Below are 21,281 nucleotides of genomic sequence, written 5' to 3' on the forward strand. Positions count from 1 at the left end.
TCAATTCAAACAAAATTTAATGCGCGAATATTACATATTGCAAACAAAACTTAATATGTATATGAATAAATACCAATATAATTCATCATATAAATAGTTTATATTAAAATCAAACATATAAAAAAAGACGCTATTAATATTTTCACGCGTTAGCGCAGTAAAAAAAGCGGACATACGGGCACTCCCGTGCCCGTCTGCCCACTTTTTTTAATGCGCACAACAGAGAAAAATAAATATTTGTTTTTCTTTTTATGAGGTTTCTATTGTAGGTCGCATTAAAAATAATATTATTACATTTTGAAATGGTAAATAAAGATATTCAAAATTATATCGAAGCCTGCAAAGTAATATTGATACTGTGTAATCAATGATGTTCTTTAAGAGGAATGTCGAACATGAAATCTCTATTCGAAGTATTTTCTTTTTTCCTGCAACTGTTTTCCGTAGTAAAGAAAAAATATAAGACTCTTAAATTAGATTTTTTTTAGAGAAAAAGATAGTAAAATTAATAGTAAGTAATGTAATCAAGTATTTGCTTACCTTATAAAGATTCGAATCAATTCTTCATACATCCCTTTATCAATGCGCTCTTGAGATTTAAAAAACTACAAATACACGACGAAATGTCATATTATAAAAGAAATACATTCAGAACATTTGACTCGTTTGAATATAATATGGTTTATTGCGACACAAATAATACATGGAGAATGGAGATACTTTATTTTAGTCTAGATTTGGTAGAACAACAATTATGACTTATTTCTGAATTACCTGGATTTCTGGTAAATAAGAAAAACAATGGACTTAGTAAATATATATGGTTTTATTTACATAAACCACAAATAGCAGTTAAATTCATGCATTCAAAAATAATCTAGAGTAAATATATTCTTAAATGAATTAAATAAAAGCCTCTCCATCCTTTGAGATATTATTTCTCTTTTCACCATTTTCCAAAGTTGTGTTTTATTTATTATCGTTGTGGAGCTCCAACCAATAGAGTAAATTTTCAAACATTTGACCTGTTTCAATGAGGATGATAAAAATGTTACTGAAAGAGTGATGAAAGTGCAAGAATTGTTTTTTATACGTATTATGGAAAAGATAAATATTATAAACTAAATAAAATTAATTATGCATATGTTATAAGTTACCTATACCTATATATAGATGGCATAATTTATCTTTAGTTCTTTTTAAATAAATAACACAATATAATTAAAAAAATTGTGTACTTGATAATTATTTTCATACTATATACTAATCTAATTTGATAAATAATTTACCTTAAAATTAAAATTAAAAAATAATTATATTCTATAAGAGAGAACAAAGTCAAAATGCAATGCAAAACAAATATGAAAGAGCATATCACAAAGTTGATTATACAGATATTTTGAAGTTATATTCGTTTGTATTTTGTTACTTATCCTTTCTTATTTTTGTTAGTGGTGTGGGGTGTTTCTATATGTATCTTAAATGATCAATGGATGCAACAGAATCTGGATGCAACATATTCTAGTCACATTATATTGTTCATGTGTCTACAAAATATGCACTTATACTTGTAAATGACTTTTAAGTTATTACTTGCATGTCAGCCACGTGCGAAAGAAACATTTATACCTGTTGCTACCTAGGCTCCATTTTTACTTCATCTCTTCAAAGTTTACACTTTTCTTAAGTTTAGTTTATCAACTCTTCAAAACATCTTTATCCTTTAGAATACAACTACTCACCATGACTTGCTTCAATCCTAATCTCCCACTTCTTGCATCTCTATGTGCTTTCCTTTTCCTTTCTAATCCAGTTCAATGTAGTGATACTTTTCTTCTCTCTAACACTTTCTATTCCCTTACATTTTTAATATTTTTTTTTATCTCTTTTGGTTACTTTTCCAGAAACTTTAAATTATTTCAGTAACTTCAATTGAGTCATGCATCTTTTTCATGTTTCTGCATTAAACTTTGAGGGTTTTTATAAGAACACCACACAATTTCAAGTATACTATAAATTTAAATATGTTGTTGATTTCCGCAAATAACCTATTTTGTGCTTTTTAGTCATAATATGTTGCATGACGTACATAAATGTTGATAAATTGATGTTAACGTTAACACTACAATAGATGGAGTCATAATATAAGAATTTAATTATTAAAAGTGAAATAATTATAAATAGGTATAAGTGATATTTTTTGTGAGATTTCATTTCCATTTTTTCCACATAATATTGAATTTGCGCATTCAAAATAATTTTAATAATTAAATTATTTCTACTTAATCTAACACAGTTAAAATACATTAAATATATACTTATGTAATAATTATGTAATATATTATTGTATTACACTTTATTTAAAATACGTTAAAATAAGTGTTGTAGTGAATAAGATGAGTTTATTATTCAAGTTATGAAAATATATTAAAATAAGCATTAAATTTTGTACTTAATAAACTTTTATTATTTTAACATGTAACTTCTTGATCAGAGAAACAAAATAAATTTCACTATTCCCTCTTTATAATAAAGTTTTGAAACCATTATGAGGCGTTATATTGTAATATCGAATATATTATATATGATATTCTCTGTTCTTTTTTAAATGATTTTATCAATTCAGTATTTATTTATTATGCTTATAAATAGTTATGAATGTACATTAAGAATGTTTAATATGTTATCCCTCAATAAACTCCCACTATTAAATATAATTAATATGGTATCTCTCAAGTTAATGAAAATTGTCAGATGGAAATAATAATACAATATATATTTTTCTAATTTTTTTCTTCTTCATCTCTACTCTAATATTTTACTATATATTATTTTCTTCTTTATCTCTACTTTAATCTTTTACTATAAATCATCTTCTTCATACATATCTTATTGATTTTTTAAAATATTTTTCAAGTTGTTTCAAAGTAAGGTTGCTACATAGACTTTTAAGGTTGCTGGAGAGTAAAATAATAAAATTATTGATTATAACTATACTTATTTTACGATGATTACAAAATATTTTAAAACTTCAGGTGAATTTTTTTTTGTTTTAAAAATATTTTTCAAGTTGTTTCAAATTAAAGTTGCTACAGAGACCGTTAAGGTTGCTAGAGAGTAAAATAATAAAATTATTGATTATAACTATACTTATTTAACGATGATTACAAAATATTTTAAAACTGCACGTGAAAAAAAATTATTTTTAAAATATTTTTCAAGTTCTTTCAAATTAAGGTTGCTACAGAGACTTTTATGGTTGCTAGAGAGTAAATTAATAAAAGTATTGATTCTAACTATACTTATTTAGATGATTAAAAAATATTTTAAAACTTCAGGTTAATTTTTTTTTGTTTTTACAATATTTTTCAAGTTGTTTCAAATTAAGGTTGCTACATTGACTTTTAAGTTGATTCTAACTATACTTATTTAACGATGATTACAAAATATTTTTAAACATCAAGTGAAAAAAAATTTGTTGGTTAATTAATGTGTTTTTTTTGACACAATTACTGCATTTATAAACTTTAGAATTTTAACATTTAATTCAATACTTTTTTTTTCTTTTGTCATTCAAACTTACCTTTTTATATTTTTAAATTTATAATTTATATTTCATACATATCTTTTACTATAATTTGTTTTCAAAATAAAGATTATATGAAATTATGAAAATATATTAAGTGTTGCAGTGAAATAATAATTGTTTTAATATAAGTTTCAAATTATGAAAATAATTATTAAATTATTATCGCATATTTTATTACTCACAATTATTAATAATTATAGTATTAAATTACCCATATAATTAGTAGAGTGTCATATTTTAATAATTATTTTCATAATTTGAAGCTTATATTAATTTAAATTATTTTAATAATTATATTTTAATAATGCGTAATAAACTTTGTATTGCAATAATTAAATTATTAGTGAAATAATGGTTGAAGAGCAAAAATTCTAAAAAAATTGTTTTTTTTATTGTATTTTAAAATAAAGATTATGGTTGAAGAGCAAAAATTCTAAACATTAAATTTACACATTCATTGTAGGATAGTCAAAACTCTAAAATTTTCAAACAAAAAATTCAAGAACACAAATATAAAAGTAAATACAAATTCATAAGGTGGTTGGATTTACCTTCTATGAATAAGCATAAGTATTAAAATTCAAGAACACAAATTCACTTGTAATCTAATCTTACTCCTGATGTCTCACAAGACTTGCAAATTGATAAGGTGGTGGTTGTCTTTAATCATGCGGTATTTCTTGATATAAGATCTCTGAAAACCAATATAAAGGTAAATACAAATTGAAAGTTAGTTATTTTGATATAATCATACAATAATATTTGCTCTTCTAAACATTTTCCATGACCAATTCTTACTGCAAGTTTTTTTGAAAACAATTAAGATAATAATAAAAAAAAATAAAGATGTGAGATGACAACAGTTTTTTAAATGTCAATGCAGTTGATAAGAAATAAAAGTCTTATTTTATGGAAATATCACTTATATAAAAGAAAACTAACTTATTGATATATTATAAGGAAAAAAACAGATTTTAAACAATAAAAAATATAAATATATTAACTACAAAGGCTGAAAAGAGTAAAAAAATAAAACTTAAAAAATTATAATGTAAAATAAATGAAAGGAAACTGAAGTGAAGTTATCGTAAAAGTGGTTAAGAAAACGTTTACAAATGGTAAATTTAGAAATGTTTGATTTGTAAACATTTATCATCAAGTATCCCATCCAAAATAGTATTAAAACTCTTGTCATAAAACAAAACAAAAATGATGAAACATAAGTTTGAATTAAACATCTATTAACATGAAGAACTGATCTTTCTTTTAACGTAGATGATCACAAATTTCAATTTGCTTTGTTTCATGTAGTTTAATTGACATTATCCGTAAAAAAAAAACTTTTGATGTAAAATATCATTATTGGATAGTAATTTGTAATGGACTTACGATATAGTTATTTTTTATGGGTATACTTTTAAAATTACAAAGGCAATTAGACGCTAAATTTATTATAGATTTTACTCAAAAGAAACACTCAAACTCATTATATGATAGTAGCCATCTTGAATATTAAAATTAAAACTCCACAATATTATCGAAACTGAGTTCTTCAAAAACAATGAAAATATATGTGGTTTTGTGAGATATTTTGAGAATGAAAAGAGATTGAATAAAAAAAATTTAAACAACACGGAAAAGGAAAAAAATGAGAATAATATGATATTTGATTTGGAATAAAGGAGAAGTGCGTATCCACTCTCGATTTAAGACATTAAGGGAATGATACTTAACTATGACAAAAAAGAAAAGAAATGAAGAAAAGATGAATTTGAGAAAATGATTTGGTTATGGAAGATAGATATATAGTAAAAGAGGAAGGAGACAAAGGTGGGGTTGGTATGGTTATGAATTTTTCTCCTAACTTTCGTGAGGAGAGAGAAAAAGAGAGAGAAAGAAATAAATGTTTTTATTTTTGAAATCTATAGTTTCCTTCTATTTATATAAATATATGTTTCCTTTATGTAATTGTGTTTTGAAACCATTATTCTCTCTCTTTGATCCATTCTAAACTTGTATTTTCTTATCTTCTTATTACATATGCAGTTATCATATATAATGGTGTTGGAGGAAGTTATTTAGTATATTTGATGTGTTGGAGGAAGTTATTTGATGTGTTCATGGAGGTTACATATTTAATAAATGAGTTTCTTTTTGTATTTTTTTTTTAATTTAATAATTGATAGTAATTGTAACAATTGATAAAGGATAAAATTGGAAGAAAAAAAGGTCATACCATTTTCATCTATCCCCTTTATCTATAGGTATAGATGATATTAAGAATATAATATAAGCTTGGTATGTCGGGTAACCAAAATGAGAATCAACATGTGAGCAATTTTTTCAATGTATTTAATAAATACCTGCGGGTGCGATAAAAGAATTTGTTTGTAGACTACATTTTTTGTGCTTTCACCATCTTCTCCTTTCAATTTTCCTTCCCTGGTTAAAACTCTTGTTGTAGTATATGAAACACCCCTGGATAAAGCCACATATAACTGTCCATGACTAAAAACATGTCGTGGAAGATATATTTCAACATTTGGAATGATTTGTCCTTGTGATTTATTTATTGTAATTGCAAAACTTAGTCGCACAGGAAACTGCTTTCTACTAAGGACAAAAGGCAGTCCATCACTTGCAGTTGTTTTTATTTTAATTCTAGGCAAAAAAGCACATTTTCCTGCGTTGCTTCCTGTCAAGATTTCCACATCTAACATATTCATAAATAAACCACGACATAATAACCGGGTCCCATTACACAATCCATATCTAGGATCTAGATTTCGTAACAACATCAATGGTGCACCCTTTTTTATCTTTAGAATATGTGGTGGCAAACTACCTTGTGCAATTGAGTTTAAGAATTCTTGCTGGTATAAATTATGATTATCTCCTTCAACCTCGTCAAACAATAACAAATCATGTTCTTCTCCTGGAAACTGATCGATAATCATATCATTCAATTTCTGGACATCATCATTTGTTGGTGTCAAAATAGCTCTTTGTACCATATATGGAGCATCCCAACCATGGAATTCTAAATTAGGAAAAATATGTTGGATAAGTACTTGTATGGAATGTTCACCTTCCCATGGGATTGCAATATGTAAAGGTAACCTCACCATGTCATCTGGTTTGGTAGGTTCAACACCATCACCAATGCGCATAAGAAATTCTGCAAACTCTTGATCATGCAATGATCGCATATTTTGAAGCAAACACAAAATCTTGGTATGACTCCATAAATGAGACTGAACAATACACGCTGAAATCATTTGTGCCTTAGTACCTTTTCTTACAACAGGAAGAACTTGACAAAAATCTCCCCCCCCCCCATGATCTGAACTTTTCCACCAAATGGAGCACTGTTGCTACAAATGTCTTGTAATGATCGATCTAAGGCTTCCAAACAATTTTTGTTTGTCATTGGTGCTTCATCCCAAATTATTGCGGCAGCAACTCTAATGAGATTTGCAAGATCCTTTCGCTTTTGAATACCACAAATGGAACTCGGTTGAATATCAATAGGTATCTTATATCGAGAGTGTGCAATCATACCATCGGGTAATAATGTTGCAGCTATACCTGATGATGTAGTTGCTAAGACAATTTCTCCTCTACTTCTTAAAATTTCCATTAATGTTCTATAAAGGAATGTTTTACCTGTTCCTCCTGGACCATCAACAAAAAATACCCCACTATATTTTTGAACAATTACATTCATAATTGTGTTGAATGCAATCATTTGATCATTATTTAACTTAGCAACAGATTCAATATCTTCATTGGGGATATCTTCTGCTAACTCCTCTTGTATGATACTTGGAACTACGCCTCTGTCTATTGTATTAGGGGGTAAATATGGGAGATCATAATCTTCAATCTTTTTACCATGCAGGTTTAAGAGTTCATTCAAGTCCTTCAACAACATATTAGTTAAGTCTGATTCCACAACATTGTTAGCTGTTTGATAATCCTCTACCATATGTGTAAAAAACTCATTTCAAAGGCCTCTAACATCAATAGGTTCACAAAATATTAAAATCGTCACGAATAACCTTCGTAAAGCATATGGCATTCGGAGACTCGTAGCCTCAACCAAACAATCACGAATACTATGATCAGTCTCTAGAAATCCCCTATCCTTAACTGATTTTTTGAATGTACTGAAAGTCATGCCATTATTTGTAAGAAGATATTCCCAACTGGTTGGACCTATGACATGAGATAACGACAGTCGCAAGTAAAACTTATCTCCCTCCGAAGGTGATACCATATAGATTCTCCCGATAACTTTTCTTGTTGACCGTCTACGATTCCATTCCATATCCCGCTTGTTCCAACAATAATGCTCTGGAATCTCTCTATACAAATACTTTCTTGCTTGTGGATCTCGTAGATTCAATGCAAAGAATTGTGTGAGCATTGTTTTGGAGTTGCATTCATTATTTAACACATCTGCAATTTGCTGATGATCATAAAAGCGCACTTGATGACGGTTCGGCAAGTGGATATGCAATCTTTCAACCGTAGGATATAATCGGTAAAGAGTGAATCAAAATATTTTCCATAATGCCTCGGGAGCACAAATCCATCTTGCATCAACATATTGTTGAACTTCATCCATGTATGATCCTTTATAAACCTCCATAGCCACACGATCAGGGCCCTTGTACAAATATTTGTATAGATACTTGATACTTTTAATGCTACTGCAAATCTCTACATTGATGTGACAGTCATACTTTAACAGTAACCAATGGTTATAAGGAACCACCCATCTATTATCGACAAACCTATCTTTACCTAATGATACAGACTCATCAAACCTTCTCCTGTACTCGGGATATGAGTCAGTGCCTTGACGTGTTTCATCCAAGAATTGTTTGGGATACCTTTTTTTACAATGTCCGTCTTTCATACATGGAGACTTTCGGTTGATTATGCCGCAAGGTCCGTGGATCATATATCGTACAACAGCTTCATCCAACTGTGGTTCACATTCTAATTTAGGTATTTCTGCCCTTACCATACTATCATAATCTTTTAGGTCACGCAACTTGTCGTTACTTTCTAAGACCAACAACATATGCACATGCGGCAGTCCTCGCTTTTGAAATTCAGTGACATACATGTAGCTTTTAACTTTACCCAAGACTCCTTTATTAATAACATCATCCTTCAATTTCTCAAATTTCGAACGAAATATTCTTGTTAGCAAATATGGACAATCTTGTGGTGTTTGAAAAGGCAAAAGTTCTGATGTTATATCACTCCAAGAAGGATTGCATGTCATTGTTAGAAAAATATCTGGTTTACCGCCATTAAGAATAATAGCCATGCCATCTTCGTAACGTTGTGTCATGTCTCGACGACCGCCAATAAATGGTGATGGCAATATTTTTCTTTTTCCAATGTTCTCTATGATGATTCATGAAATGCATTTGTATTAGAATATATGAATTATTAGCATTAGAAGTACAACTAATTATTAATCTAAAACTGTATATTTATGCTATATGAATTTGTACTTGCATTAGTTTCACCAACATGCAAAGCATCATGTAAACCTTGGTACAATTCAGAACGTATATCACTTTGGTGCTCTTTAATCCACCTTAATCTCCCTGATTCAATTTTGACATAATTGTCTACAACATATTGTTGCAACAGTCGACCCGCATTTAACAACATTGATTGATCATTTGGGAGAATCTACAGTTGATTGAAAAAAATGTCGGTGCTAAATGTAAAGTTTTTTAAACAACGCTTAGCTAAGTAGATTATCTACTAAAATTAATCCAAATTTACCTGAAGCATGTAACTGTAATATGCTCGACATGACACTCTTCGTCCATTGCAATTTGTTGTGTTGATGTCCCAACCATGCGTCCCAAATGGAAACAATACAAGGTATTGAAAAGGATCATAATATACCTTTGTCTCTTGAACTTTCTTGAGATTTCCATCACAACGAATGACATTAATATCCCTTCCATAATCCATAGAATCTGCATCACATCCAACAATAATTGTCGCAACTTGTTCAGCAGTTGGAAGATTGTATTGATGGTGATTACTTGGACGCTCCTTAAGTATGAGGCTACATTCACTGATATTTGGAAGTATTGAAAGTTTCTTGAACCTAATTACAAAAGGATTAAACTGATGGAGCATTTTCTGTAATTTGTGAACTACATTTTGGTGCAGTTGTGGATTTTCCTGCATTCTATTATGTAGCTCATTATTGGTGTCGTAGATGTATATTTGTAAGAAACGCGGCCTGACACCCTCATTTGGATAGAAACCTCCCATGTTATGGTAAAAAGCACCTTGAGCACGAAATGTGTATATACATCGACCAGATGCAAGAATATTCTCATCAACGTGAACACCAATTGAAGTGAATGAAAGGACATGGTTATAACTTCGAATATGTTGCCTAAAATGTTTTCCTTCAGCTGAACCATCCAAAAATAATTGTTGCAATTCTATAGGAGCATCAACTCGTGAGAATGGTACATTTCCACCATTACAACACATGTCACGTGATTCATGATGAAACAATCTTGCATTGTAGTGTCTACAGGTAATTGGATGAGGCAACCAGGATTTTTCCATCATCATATTATTTTTGAAATTTCGAGCAATATTGTGCTTTGCTCGAAAAGCATGTCCTGATTCTACAGGCAGGAGTTTGATATTGATTACTAAATATTATCTAAAATCTAAAATACAAATAAAAAACATATGCAAGATGCCTCAATTATTATATTTTAATATTGCATGATTTTAAATTTTATGTCACATGAGCAAAGGCTACATTTATTTGAAGCAAATTTTTTATGAACATACCTTGAGGACGACGTGATAATGCACCATTTTCTCTGGCGTCCATGTTAACATATGATATTACTGCATCCTCCAAAGCTTCATCATTATCCATATCATCTGATACAAAAATAATAATTAATATATATACATTTGTAAAAATTAATACTCGCATACTTAGAACTATATCACTTATACCTGTATCGGATTGACTCGTGTTGTTTCGTTGATTAGGTGATGTGCAATTACGATCTGTGGGTTTAAATACATAAAATGACATATGACGAAAGCGACCAAAATTATGAAATGTAATAATATATATATATATATATATATATATATATATATATATATATATATATATATATATATATATATATATATATATATATATATATATATATATATATATATATATATATATATTGATCATCACCAACCAAGTGCAACATCATTAACATGTGTAATTCTACTTGGGCCGGCTTCACTGTCATGAGTTCCTTGAAAGTGTAATCTTGGAAAAGTCATATTTGTAAAATTTTGAAATGAAACTCTCGACTGACTGTTTATAGGGCGAGATGTTTGAGCTTGTTTCTCTTGCTCTTTTCGACGCCTATAATTTTCACGTTGTCTCGATAAATTGTTGTCTCTCTGCTCGTTGCTCATATTTTGTCTCCTCTTCCTTTCATTTTAGGCCCTTCTTATCCCTCTGTTGTTGACTTGATATTTGACGGGTATTTTTTTCCATTTTATTAATGTAATTGTCAACTGAAAACTATACTGAATCCTCTGCAAAAACAATTGATCGAAAATCGATATATCATCAGAAGATGATTTGAAATAAATTTTCTTCTTCAATCACTACATATTATAGACTAAATACAATTAATTATGTATGTTATAAGTTACCTATACCTATATATAGATGGCATAATTTATCTTTAGTTTTTTTTAAATAAATAACACAATATAATTAAAAAAATTGTGTACTTGGTAATTATTTTCATACTATATACTAATTTAACTTGATAAATAATTTACCTTAAAATGAAAATTAAAAAAAATGGTATTCTATAAGAGAGAATAAAGTCAAAATGGAATGCAAAACAAATATGAAAGAGCATATCACAAAGTTGATTATACAAATATTTTGAAGTTATATTCGTTTGTATTTTGTTACTTACCCTTTCTTATTTTTGTTAGTGGTGTGGGGGGTTTCTATATGTATCTTAAATGATCAATGGATGCAACAAATTCTAGTCATATTATATTGTTCATGTGTCTACAAAATATGCACTTATACTCGTCAATGAGTTTAAGTTATTACTTGCATGTCAGCCACGTGTGAAAGAAGCATTTATACCTGTTACTACCTAGGCTCCATTTTTACATCATCTCTTCAAAGTTTCCACTTTTCTCAAGTTTATTTTATCAATTCTTCAAAACATCTTTATCCTTTAGAACACAACTACTCACCATGACTTGCTTCAACCCTAATCTCCCACTTCTTGCATCTCTATGTCCTTTCCTTTTCCTTTATAATCCAGCTCACTGTAGTGATACTTTACTTCTCTCAAACACTTTCTATTTGTAAGATCCTAATTTTGACCCTAAAATCCCTCATGGCATCATAACATTGCTCATTTGCATTTGCCTCAAGGACCATAGCATCTTGGCTCCTTACTCTTGGGTTGGGACTTGTGTGAGTTGGTTTGAGACCACCAAGCATGCATGAATTGTATATTATTGATTTTATTATTTTGTTTACTAACCAAAAGCACAAAAATATGTCACTAACTTACTTTGTTTTGAAGCTCAAGCAATCATGTGACCCAAGGCTCCTAGGAGGCCCCTATGCCCATTGAAGTGGCCAGATGAAGTTGGAAGCAGGCATGAAAATGGTTCACAAAGTTATCAATCATCATGTATGCCTCCCAAGTATCTCAATTTTCCAATTTGATCAAGATAAACCAAAGGGCTTGAGAATTGTTTCCCAAGGAAACCCTAATTCAACTGTGCATTGACTGTGCCTTGCTCATGAAGCAACCTCAACCTATGATCAAATACAATCAAGGAAAGTTCTTTCATTCATAATTTTATGCATATGTGAGCCTATGTGAGGCCTATAAATCATTAATTCATCAAGATTTGAAGTTTGGACTTGAGAAGTTGATCAGTCAATTCATCTGACTATTTTGAAATCCACTGAGACCTAACTTTTGATGTTTTTGTCAAATGATGATAACCCCAAGAGACAAAATGTTATTAAGAATCATATGAACAACTTTCATGTTCATAAAATTTTCATTTGAAACTTGGAAGGTAATCATTCATTTCAAAACATTATATGTCATTTTGACTGAAACCCTAATTTTGGGTCAATTTCCCAAGGACCTAACTCCTTCATTTTTCATTATTTTTAGGTGGTACCAAGTGAATTGGAAAGTTTAAGATGTATACTTCAATTGTTATGTTGGACAAAATTTCATAATCCTAAAATAAATACATGTGATAATACAAAACATTATAGGTCACTTTGGACCAAAGTCATTGAAATGTGAAAAAGTCCAACTTCAAGTGCCCATAACTTTCTCATCAAAAATCCAAATTATGCAAAGTATAAGTCCAAATTGATTTTCTTGAAAAGATATACAACTTTTATGTTTAAGGTTTTGTTATTTGAGGCTTGCATCATTGAAACGGAAGGGCTTGAAGTTGGTCCATTTTGGCAAAATTTCCATATACATGTTTTGTACCTTGAACTTCATGACCAGTTTTCAATATTTTCCCAACTCCAAATGAATTTTTTTTCAACATAACATTTGTTCCTTATGTCAAGACCTTTCCAACCATTACCCACATACCTATGTTTCAATTTTGCAAATGGCACTTTCGAAGAGGTGAAGTTTTGGTTTCAATTATGCATAACATATCAAAATTCCATGCACAAGCTGATATCATGCAATCTGCACGTCCATTTCCATTTGGTTGATGATTAGCAGTCAATTGCAATTGCTTTTGGGCCTCCCATGCGCCTGTACAGGCCCATGCATGGAAGACCCAACTTCACATGCACACGAATTCTTCATGGCATTGCATCAGCCTTGGCTATAAATAGAAGGTTTTATTCACTTCAAACTTCAACCTAAAGACGCCTGAAGCTCTGCACAATTGAATCCCAAACCTCCATTCAAAGGAATTCTGATTTTTCTCTTCAATTTTCAAGTTCAAATTTTAACTTCATTGGTTGATCTTTGAACTTAAATTCCTTAGCCTTGCCTCCTTGCTACCTCAAGAACAAGCTGCACTGAAGATTTGGATCAGATCGTGCCATTGAAAGCTGCTCTTCAAAGGTTTTCTCTCCAACTGTTTTCCTTCGAATCTCCTTGGATATTGATCATTTTTTGTGTTGGTTGGTACATCTGAAGTCCTCATGTGAGAGGCAATTGATTTGTGCATTTAATTTTGTGAATTGAGCAAGTTCAGTTTGAACACCTCATTTTTCTATCTCAGATTTCTTTCTCTATAGGGATCTTGAGTAGAAACTAAGGGTACAGGGGTGATGTACATCACCCCAGCTTTCGAATGATGTATGGATCGTGAATTTCTGTTGAGGTTTGAAACCTGCAATTCTAGCCGGAATAGTGAGGTTCACCGGAGAAGACGGTGGTTTCCACCACCGTCCCCACGTGGATGAGTTCCTGGCCCTTGGATCCATTGCCTCAGATCTAATCTTGGCTCTTGATTTGTTTGACTTCATTTAATGCCATGTGTGATGCTGTTGACCAGAGTGTACCATGCACGTGCGTCTCCCAGCCACCAGATGCGCCACGTCAATTAATGAACCAAGATCCAAGCGTTGTGGATTTTTGCAATGTTTGAATTTTCATTTTATTTTTCTTTTATTCCAATCATTTTTAAAAATTCATAACTTCTTTATTTGGAATCACAAAAATATGGGACCAATTGCAAAATTTTTCTCTTAAATTCTAGTTTCTAAAAATGATTTTTAATTATTTTGTGATTCTATTTAATATTTTTTGTGAATTATTTCGTTTCTGGTTGTTTTTAATTCATTTAAAATACTTTTCAATATTCAAAAACGCCAAAAATATTTTCTTAACATCTTTGGATGATGATGAATCTATGAAAAATAGTCTCATCAATTTCTTAATTGATTTGAGATTTATTTGAGATTTTAGTTCAATTATGTTATTTTTCTTCATTTTTAATTGTTTAAAATTAGTTTCTGTTTTCAAAAAATGATGAAATTTTTTGTCAAACCTTGTTTGACCATGTTGAACTTATGATGATCCAATTGGACTTTTCCAAGTTGATTTGAATTGGATTTGAAGTTTGACCTTTATTTGTTTATTTTAATTCAAGTATTATTTTAATTCCAAAAAATTACCAAAAATATTTTTGTTGTTTCTTGATTTCTAAGCTTCATCTCACTTCTGTTTACCATTGACTGAGAGTGATTCCATTCATATTTAGTCAATGTGTTTTGCTTATGTCATTTGAATTTCAATAATGTACATTCCATTTTCATCTTCTTTTTTCTTTTTTTCTTTTTGACCAATGAGTTAATGATTGGTGGTTAGCCTTGACATATGAGGGGCTTAACATTCTTTGATCCAAATCAAATTCATCTTGATCGAGGATCAAGTGAATTGCTTTGCATTGAAGATAGGTTGCTTCTTGGTCAAGCAAAAAACTTAAATCCATACAAGGTCATTCTTCTTTTCTTTTGGCATGACAAGTTGTAGAAGCTTGGCTTACTAGTCATGGTCTCTAACTTGTGTTTGTTTGCCTATAGTTTTATTGATCGGCCTCAAATAGGTGTGACTACTGTAACACCCCGAATTTAATTAATTAATTAATTAGAATTATTTATATTTTTATATGATTAATGGATATTTTAAATTAATTGTGTATGATTGCGGGGTAGGTATCCTTGAAATAGAAGTATGAAGGGAGTAAGAGTTTGGTATAGTTGTTGATAATTAATTAGAATTTTAATTAGTGATTGAAATAAATAGTGTTTTATTCGAATTAGTTAAATAAATAAATAAATAAAAATCACTAGAATATGAGCATCTTAATTAAATAATGAAATTTAGTTATTTTACTTATTTAATGGGGATAATGAGAATTTTTAATAATTAGCATATAACTATTTTATTTAATTGGTTGGAATAAAATAAAAGAGTAGAAATAATATGGAGAAAAAGAAGAATATTATTAGTATTATTTTATTAAAAGAAAATTAGAGTCAAGAGGGGTATGGTGGTAAATAATATAATAAGTGAGGGCAATGATGGAAGTTCCTAATTATGGGGGATTAGGTTAATGATAAAAAGGTTAGTAAGAGAGTTTGGAGGGTTTTAGGTAAAATTGGATTTTGTAGTGAGAAGAGGCAAGGGATAAGGCTAAAAGAAAACTCCATTGTTAGAGCTTGAAGTGTGCATCTTGTTGGAAAATCTAAGGTAAGGGTGAGAACTTGTTCCAATAGTAAAGGGTATGATAGAAGGATAGAATGGAGGAACCCTTAACCTCCTTAGGATTGAGTGTTTTGATTCATAATTTTGAATTTGGATTCTATGGTGATTATTATATGATGATGATATAATGAATTACATGTGTATTACGTGTGTGTAGTTTTCTGTTTTAATGATTAAACTTATATTCACCATTGTTGCAATTTCGAAGATTTTAGGCATAATCTTAAAGTTGTGATTAAATTATTTAATTGTGTTAAAACTATAAATTAACTTTATATAATTATAGTATTATATGGGTTGTAATTTTCTAAGCGTTTGGCTTTTTACGGAATCGAAATCGGAGGTCCGAAAGACCTCCAATGATGAAAAACGTAGAAAATTTTGCATTCTGTCTGTCACAATCGCGAGCATTTTTTCATGTTTTTTGGTCGAAATCATTTTGGCCATAACTTTTGATTCGTAAGTCCAAATCGAGTTCTGTTTGAAGCGTTGGATATATAAAACAGAGGGCTATAACTTTGTTTCAGGAATAAAATAATTTTGGAGATTATTTTATGGACGTTTTTGGGATTGAAGAAGATGAAAATTATGTTGGAAAATTTAGAAAACAACAACTTTTTAGTAACGCATTTGTGCACGGTTTTGATCATAACTTTTAACTCGTGAATCATTTGGGGTTGGGGTTTAAAGCATTAGAAAGGAGAATCTAAGAGATATAATGTGATCGTAATAAGTGAATTGATTGAGTATTATTACTATGCCTACTGTGTTGGTGAAGTTTTTGTTCTTACATTTGGTTAATGAATTGTTGACACATCCCGACGATTTTGGTCATAACTTTCATTTCGTAAGTCCGATTTTGATGGCGTTTGAAGCGTTAGAAATCTAACGCTAATACCTAAAACATGGTTTTGATTATTGATATGTTTTAATAACATTAACTCTCCTACTATATTAATAAATATATTGGTTTATACGTTTGTTGATGAATCGTTGCATTGTTGTAATATCATTATATGCTAATTATGTTGTTATGTCGATGATGTTAATATGGTGATAAGTTGCTGTTAATTGTTGATATTAGTCATGTGGTAACATGAATTGGTTGTTGCATGATGAATGGTGTGATGCATAAATGATGAGATGTGTGTAGGATCCTTTAGGTGAACCTTATTGTGTTAATGCATGTTATTTGAGAGTCATGCATCTTGGTGTACGGGCTTCGGTCCAATTTTGGTGAGCCTCGATTCTATGGTGATGTATCGGGTGCGAGTAGCTAATTCTTATTATAAGGGATTAGTGAAGCGTTACATATGTTAATGGTAACGATTTTTGGTGAGCCTCGATCCCATGATGATGGATCGGGTGCGAGTAGCTAATTCCTATTATGGGGGATTAGTGAAGCGTTATCTATGGTGATGGTAGCGATTTTGGTGTGCTCCGGTTCCAAGAGGGAATCAATCCTATAGTGGGGATCATGGAGTGAGATGAACCTGAGTGTTCATTTTGGCACCATGTGCATGTTGAGTCGGTGTTGAGTACATTGCATAAGTGTTGCATTTATATTGGTTGTTATTGATATGTTGTTGAATGAGATGTTGTTGCATATGATGTTAATGATAAATGAGATGTGGTTTTGTATGATGTAAATGATAATTGAGAAGTTGTCGTATATGATGTTGATTATGATTTGGATGTAAGAATGTGATATATTGTTGTGCATGATTGTGTAGATGTTGTACTCTATTCTTTATTCTATATCATTATTATTGAAATAAATTCTCACCCATTCTGTTTGAATGTTGCCTTTACATGGGCATCGTGCAGATACTCAAGAGTAGTATTTCTAAAGTAAGTGGAAAATAGCTCTTGGATTACTTCTTTATTTTGTCGCTTTTACTAGTGGTACCTTGCTCTGATCATGTAACATCGGGTTGGGTTAAACGCTTACATTATTCCTTATGTTTGATCATGTTGAAGTCATAAGACTAATTTTGTTGTTGAGAATTCTTAAGATGTTGAGTTGATTGATTAGAACTCTCTTATTTTGTTATTGCAAATTGAAGTTGAGAGTATATGTTATTACTTGCTTTATCTTCCATAATTGTGATGATAATTCCGCTGCGATGATACTTAAAAATGGAAGTGAGCATGCAGTGACAAGTTATGAATGTCTTATTTTGTGAATATATAATACCAATCAGATGAGAAGGATGTCGTGTAAACATCCCAGGTATGATTCAGATAAGTAGGATGTCGTGTAAACATCCTTATTACAAATGTGTGTATTGAAATTTACTGTTGAAACCCGTGTTATGGAGCAGGTCATGTGTGTTATGAATGTGTGACACCCTACGTGGTTTTATTTGATATTTAATTTATGCGATAAATTATGTTTGGGGTTTAGGGTGTTACATTAGTGGTATCAGAGTAGGTCGGTCCGTCCGGCCAGGTTGTTTAATTATGTTTGTTCCCTAGTATACGACATGTGTGTGAGAACACTGTCGATGCTTGTTTTATTTTCCATTTGCAGGTTAGGAATGAAATAAGTGGGGGAGAAGCGTATGTTTATTTTGGATGTTCCAATTGTATCGAGCTTGGAAATTAATTTGTTGCATGCAAGAGTGCAGTGTTGGCTAGTTAACCTGTTTTGAGAATGTTATGCTTTTCTTGAACCCAAAGAGAGGTCGGATTCGAGGATGGTGTCGGTTAGCAAAATGGTGAGATCCTTAAGGGAATACGGTCAGGTGTTCTTGTTGGCCGCTTCCTTATGTAGGGTAAGGCGATGTTTTTGGCCAGAGATGAGCCAATGGTGTGTTGAGTATCGTGAGGTGTTCCTTGAGAATGTGTACGGTTTGTATTTTGCTGGAACAAGTTGACGTTATTCTCGGATTGAATTGGTTGGAGTTAAACCAAGTGTTTACCAATTATTTTGTTAAGTTGGTGCAGTGTGTCGTGGATTGCAAGAGCTCAGGCGATGTTAAAGATGTGTTGTTCCTAACACTGAAGATGAGGTGGATTCGAGATTCCTGTCTTCCGGTCAAGTTGGGAAGTCTTTAGGGAAAATGACAGGGTATTGTTAATGTTGTTTCTCGGAGAGTAGAGAGTAATGTGACGACTAGTGTTATGTCAATGGTGTGTGATTCTTGATGTTTTCATGAAGATATTTGTGACTTGCCTCCAGAGCGTGAATTTAAATTTGATGGAGGTGAAAAGTTGACGTTTGTATCAGCTAAGCAAGTGAGAGAGTCTGTGGAGGATATGGCACAAGTGTTTGTGATGTCAGCTTTGTTGGAAGTTAGAGGAAAGGGAGTAGTTCGGGATCTTCCTGGAGTGTGTGAATTTCCTAAAAGTGTTTCCTGAAGACATCAGTGATTTGCCTCTAGATCACAGAGTGGAGTTTTCTATAGGCTTAGTACCTGGTACTAGTTCGATGTCGATGACTCCTTATAGGGTGTCTACTTCAGAGTTGGGGAATTGAAGAAGCAACTAGAAGATTTGCTTGATAAGAAGTCTGTTCAACCAAGTATTTCTCCGTGGGGTGTGTTAACATTATTAGTGACAGAAGAATGACTGTAGTATGAGGCTGTCAGTGATCTGAGAATTGTATTGTAGGCATTGAAAGAGAACCATTTGTACGCAATGTTTTTCCAAATGCGAGTTATGGTTCAAGGAAGTGAGTTTCCTTGGTCATGTGATTCTAGTGGTGGTATAGTCGTGGATCTATTGAAGATAGATGTCGTGTTACAATGGGAGACTCTGAAGTATGCCACTGGGATTAAAAGTTTTTCTTGGATTGACTGGTTACTGTAGGAAGTTCATTAAAGGTTTTTCAAATTTAGCATTGTCGTTAACTTAGTTGACTCGAAAGGGTCAAGCGTATGTTTGGGATGTGCATTGTGAAAAGAGTTCCCAAGAACTCAAGAAGAAGTTGATGTCTGCTCTAGTTTTGATTTCGCTGAATCCAAGTGAGTGATTTGTTGTATATTGTGATGCTTCGAAGATGGGTCTAGGAGGTGTGTTGATGCAAAATAGTCAGGTTGTGGCTTATGCTTAGAGACAATTGAGATTGCATGAAAGGAATTACCCTAAGCATGATCTTGAGTTGACAACAATGGTATTCATGTGGAAGATTTGGAGGCACTACCTATTTGGCTCAAAATTCGAAGTGTTCAGTGGTCACAAGTGTTTGAAATATTTATTTGATGAGAAGAGTCGAATATGAGGCAAGGAAGATGACTTGAACTTTTGAAGGGTTATGATAATAATTTGAGTTACCATTCGGGTAAAGCTAATATTATAGCTGATGCAATGAGTAAGAAGTTTTACACAGGTCGATGCTTATGGCTCGAGAGTTAGAACTGATTGAGCAATTCAAAGATATGAGTTAGTGGGTGGAAAAAATCCCAACAGTGTGAAGTGGGGTATGTTGAAGTTGACGAGTGGTATCTTTAAAGAGATCAGATAAGGTCAGAGATCTAATTTGAGTTTGATAGATCGTCTCACATTAATCAACCAAGGTAACATATATGATTTCCGAGTTGATGAAAATGATGTGATGATGTTCAGAGATAGAGTTTGTGTGTCTGATGTACCTGAATTTAAGAGGAGTATTCTTGAGGAGGGTCACAGAAGTGGATTAAGTATTTATCCTGATGCTAATATCTATCAAGATTTGAAGAAGATGTTTTGATGGCCAAGAATGAAGAAAGAGGATGCTAAATTTGTGTATGCTTGTTTGACCTGTTGTCATACCCCAAAAATTACCCATCATTTTTCCTAAAAAAAAAAAAAAAAAAAAAAAAAAAAAAAAAAAAACGAAAAAAAAACGAAAAAAAAAAAAAATTAATTAATTAATTAAATAATTAAAATAAATAAATAAATAAAATATAACAAATTATTTTGGACTTGGGTCTCCCTCATTCCAAGCCCATTACCCACAAAATTAGTCTATAAATACTGAAGTTTCAGTAGAGGAAAAGGACGGGGGGAGTTAGACTTGGAGTTTACACTGGGAGATTCACTGGAGAAAGAAGGAAGAGAAGCAAAATACTCTGAGGTTTCCTTGGAACAAAACCTTGAGGAAAAAGAAAGAGAGAGAACAGAGAAGGACGGATAGAAACTTTGGCATAGGAACCCTGCCAACCCGGAGAATTCAGAGTAAAGAAATCCGGAAAGCAGCCCATCCGCACCGAAGCCACCGCCGCCCAATTCCCGCCGCCTAACTCATTCCGATACCACAAGTGATCAACCCCTTCAACCTTGAATTGGCAAACAGGTTTGCGTATCTCTATTGTTTATACTTTCAATTGGCCATATTTGCATATATAATGCATCATGATTAAATGTTGATA

At 31.4% G+C, this 21,281-nt stretch overlaps 3 protein-coding genes across 3 annotated transcripts; all 3 read right to left on the reverse strand.

Annotated features, from left to right (window-relative positions):
• Nucleotides 1–364: 364 nt before the first annotated feature.
• LOC127104425 (uncharacterized) lies at nucleotides 365–6,798 on the reverse strand. The gene is made up of 4 exons (XM_051041608.1): nucleotides 6,398–6,798; nucleotides 5,953–6,313; nucleotides 541–605; nucleotides 365–434 (listed from the first exon to the last, which is right to left on the reverse strand). The coding sequence occupies exons 1-4, from the start codon at nucleotides 6,796–6,798 to the stop codon at nucleotides 365–367; spliced, it is 897 nt and encodes a 298-aa protein (XP_050897565.1).
• Nucleotides 6,799–6,887: 89 nt separating this feature from the next.
• Nucleotides 6,888–7,577, reverse strand: LOC127104426 (uncharacterized). Its single transcript, XM_051041609.1, has one exon. The coding sequence runs from the start codon at nucleotides 7,575–7,577 to the stop codon at nucleotides 6,888–6,890; it is 690 nt and encodes a 229-aa protein (XP_050897566.1).
• A 570-nt stretch (nucleotides 7,578–8,147) lies between these two features.
• On the reverse strand, nucleotides 8,148–10,951 carry LOC127104427 (uncharacterized). Its single transcript, XM_051041610.1, has 6 exons — nucleotides 10,864–10,951; nucleotides 10,622–10,675; nucleotides 10,448–10,543; nucleotides 9,404–10,275; nucleotides 9,124–9,307; nucleotides 8,148–9,013 (listed from the first exon to the last, which is right to left on the reverse strand). The coding sequence occupies exons 1-6, from the start codon at nucleotides 10,949–10,951 to the stop codon at nucleotides 8,148–8,150; spliced, it is 2,160 nt and encodes a 719-aa protein (XP_050897567.1).
• Between the last annotated feature and the right edge of the window lie 10,330 nt (nucleotides 10,952–21,281).

The sequence above is a fragment of the Lathyrus oleraceus genome, chromosome 7, assembly GCF_024323335.1.
Source record: "Lathyrus oleraceus cultivar Zhongwan6 chromosome 7, CAAS_Psat_ZW6_1.0, whole genome shotgun sequence".
Taxonomy (NCBI): domain Eukaryota; kingdom Viridiplantae; phylum Streptophyta; class Magnoliopsida; order Fabales; family Fabaceae; genus Lathyrus; species Lathyrus oleraceus.

Coding starts and splice junctions, on each gene's coding strand:
- LOC127104425 (XM_051041608.1), bottom strand. CDS start 6,798: ATGCGATCATTGCATGATCAAGAGTTTGCAGAATTTCTTATGCGCATT. Junction 606..5,952: donor TTCTTTTATCGCACCCGCAG/GTATTTATTAAA, acceptor GTGTATTTGTAG/TTTTTTAAATCTCAAGAGCG. Junction 435..540: donor TTGATTCGAATCTTTATAAG/GTAAGCAAATAC, acceptor TACGGAAAACAG/TTGCAGGAAAAAAGAAAATA.
- LOC127104427 (XM_051041610.1), bottom strand. CDS start 10,951: ATGACTTTTCCAAGATTACACTTTCAAGGAACTCATGACAGTGAAGCC. Junction 10,676..10,863: donor TGTTAATGATGTTGCACTTG/GTTGGTGATGAT, acceptor TTAAACCCACAG/ATCGTAATTGCACATCACCT. Junction 10,544..10,621: donor CACGAGTCAATCCGATACAG/GTATAAGTGATA, acceptor TTTTTGTATCAG/ATGATATGGATAATGATGAA.
- LOC127104426 (XM_051041609.1), bottom strand. CDS start 7,577: ATGGTAGAGGATTATCAAACAGCTAACAATGTTGTGGAATCAGACTTA.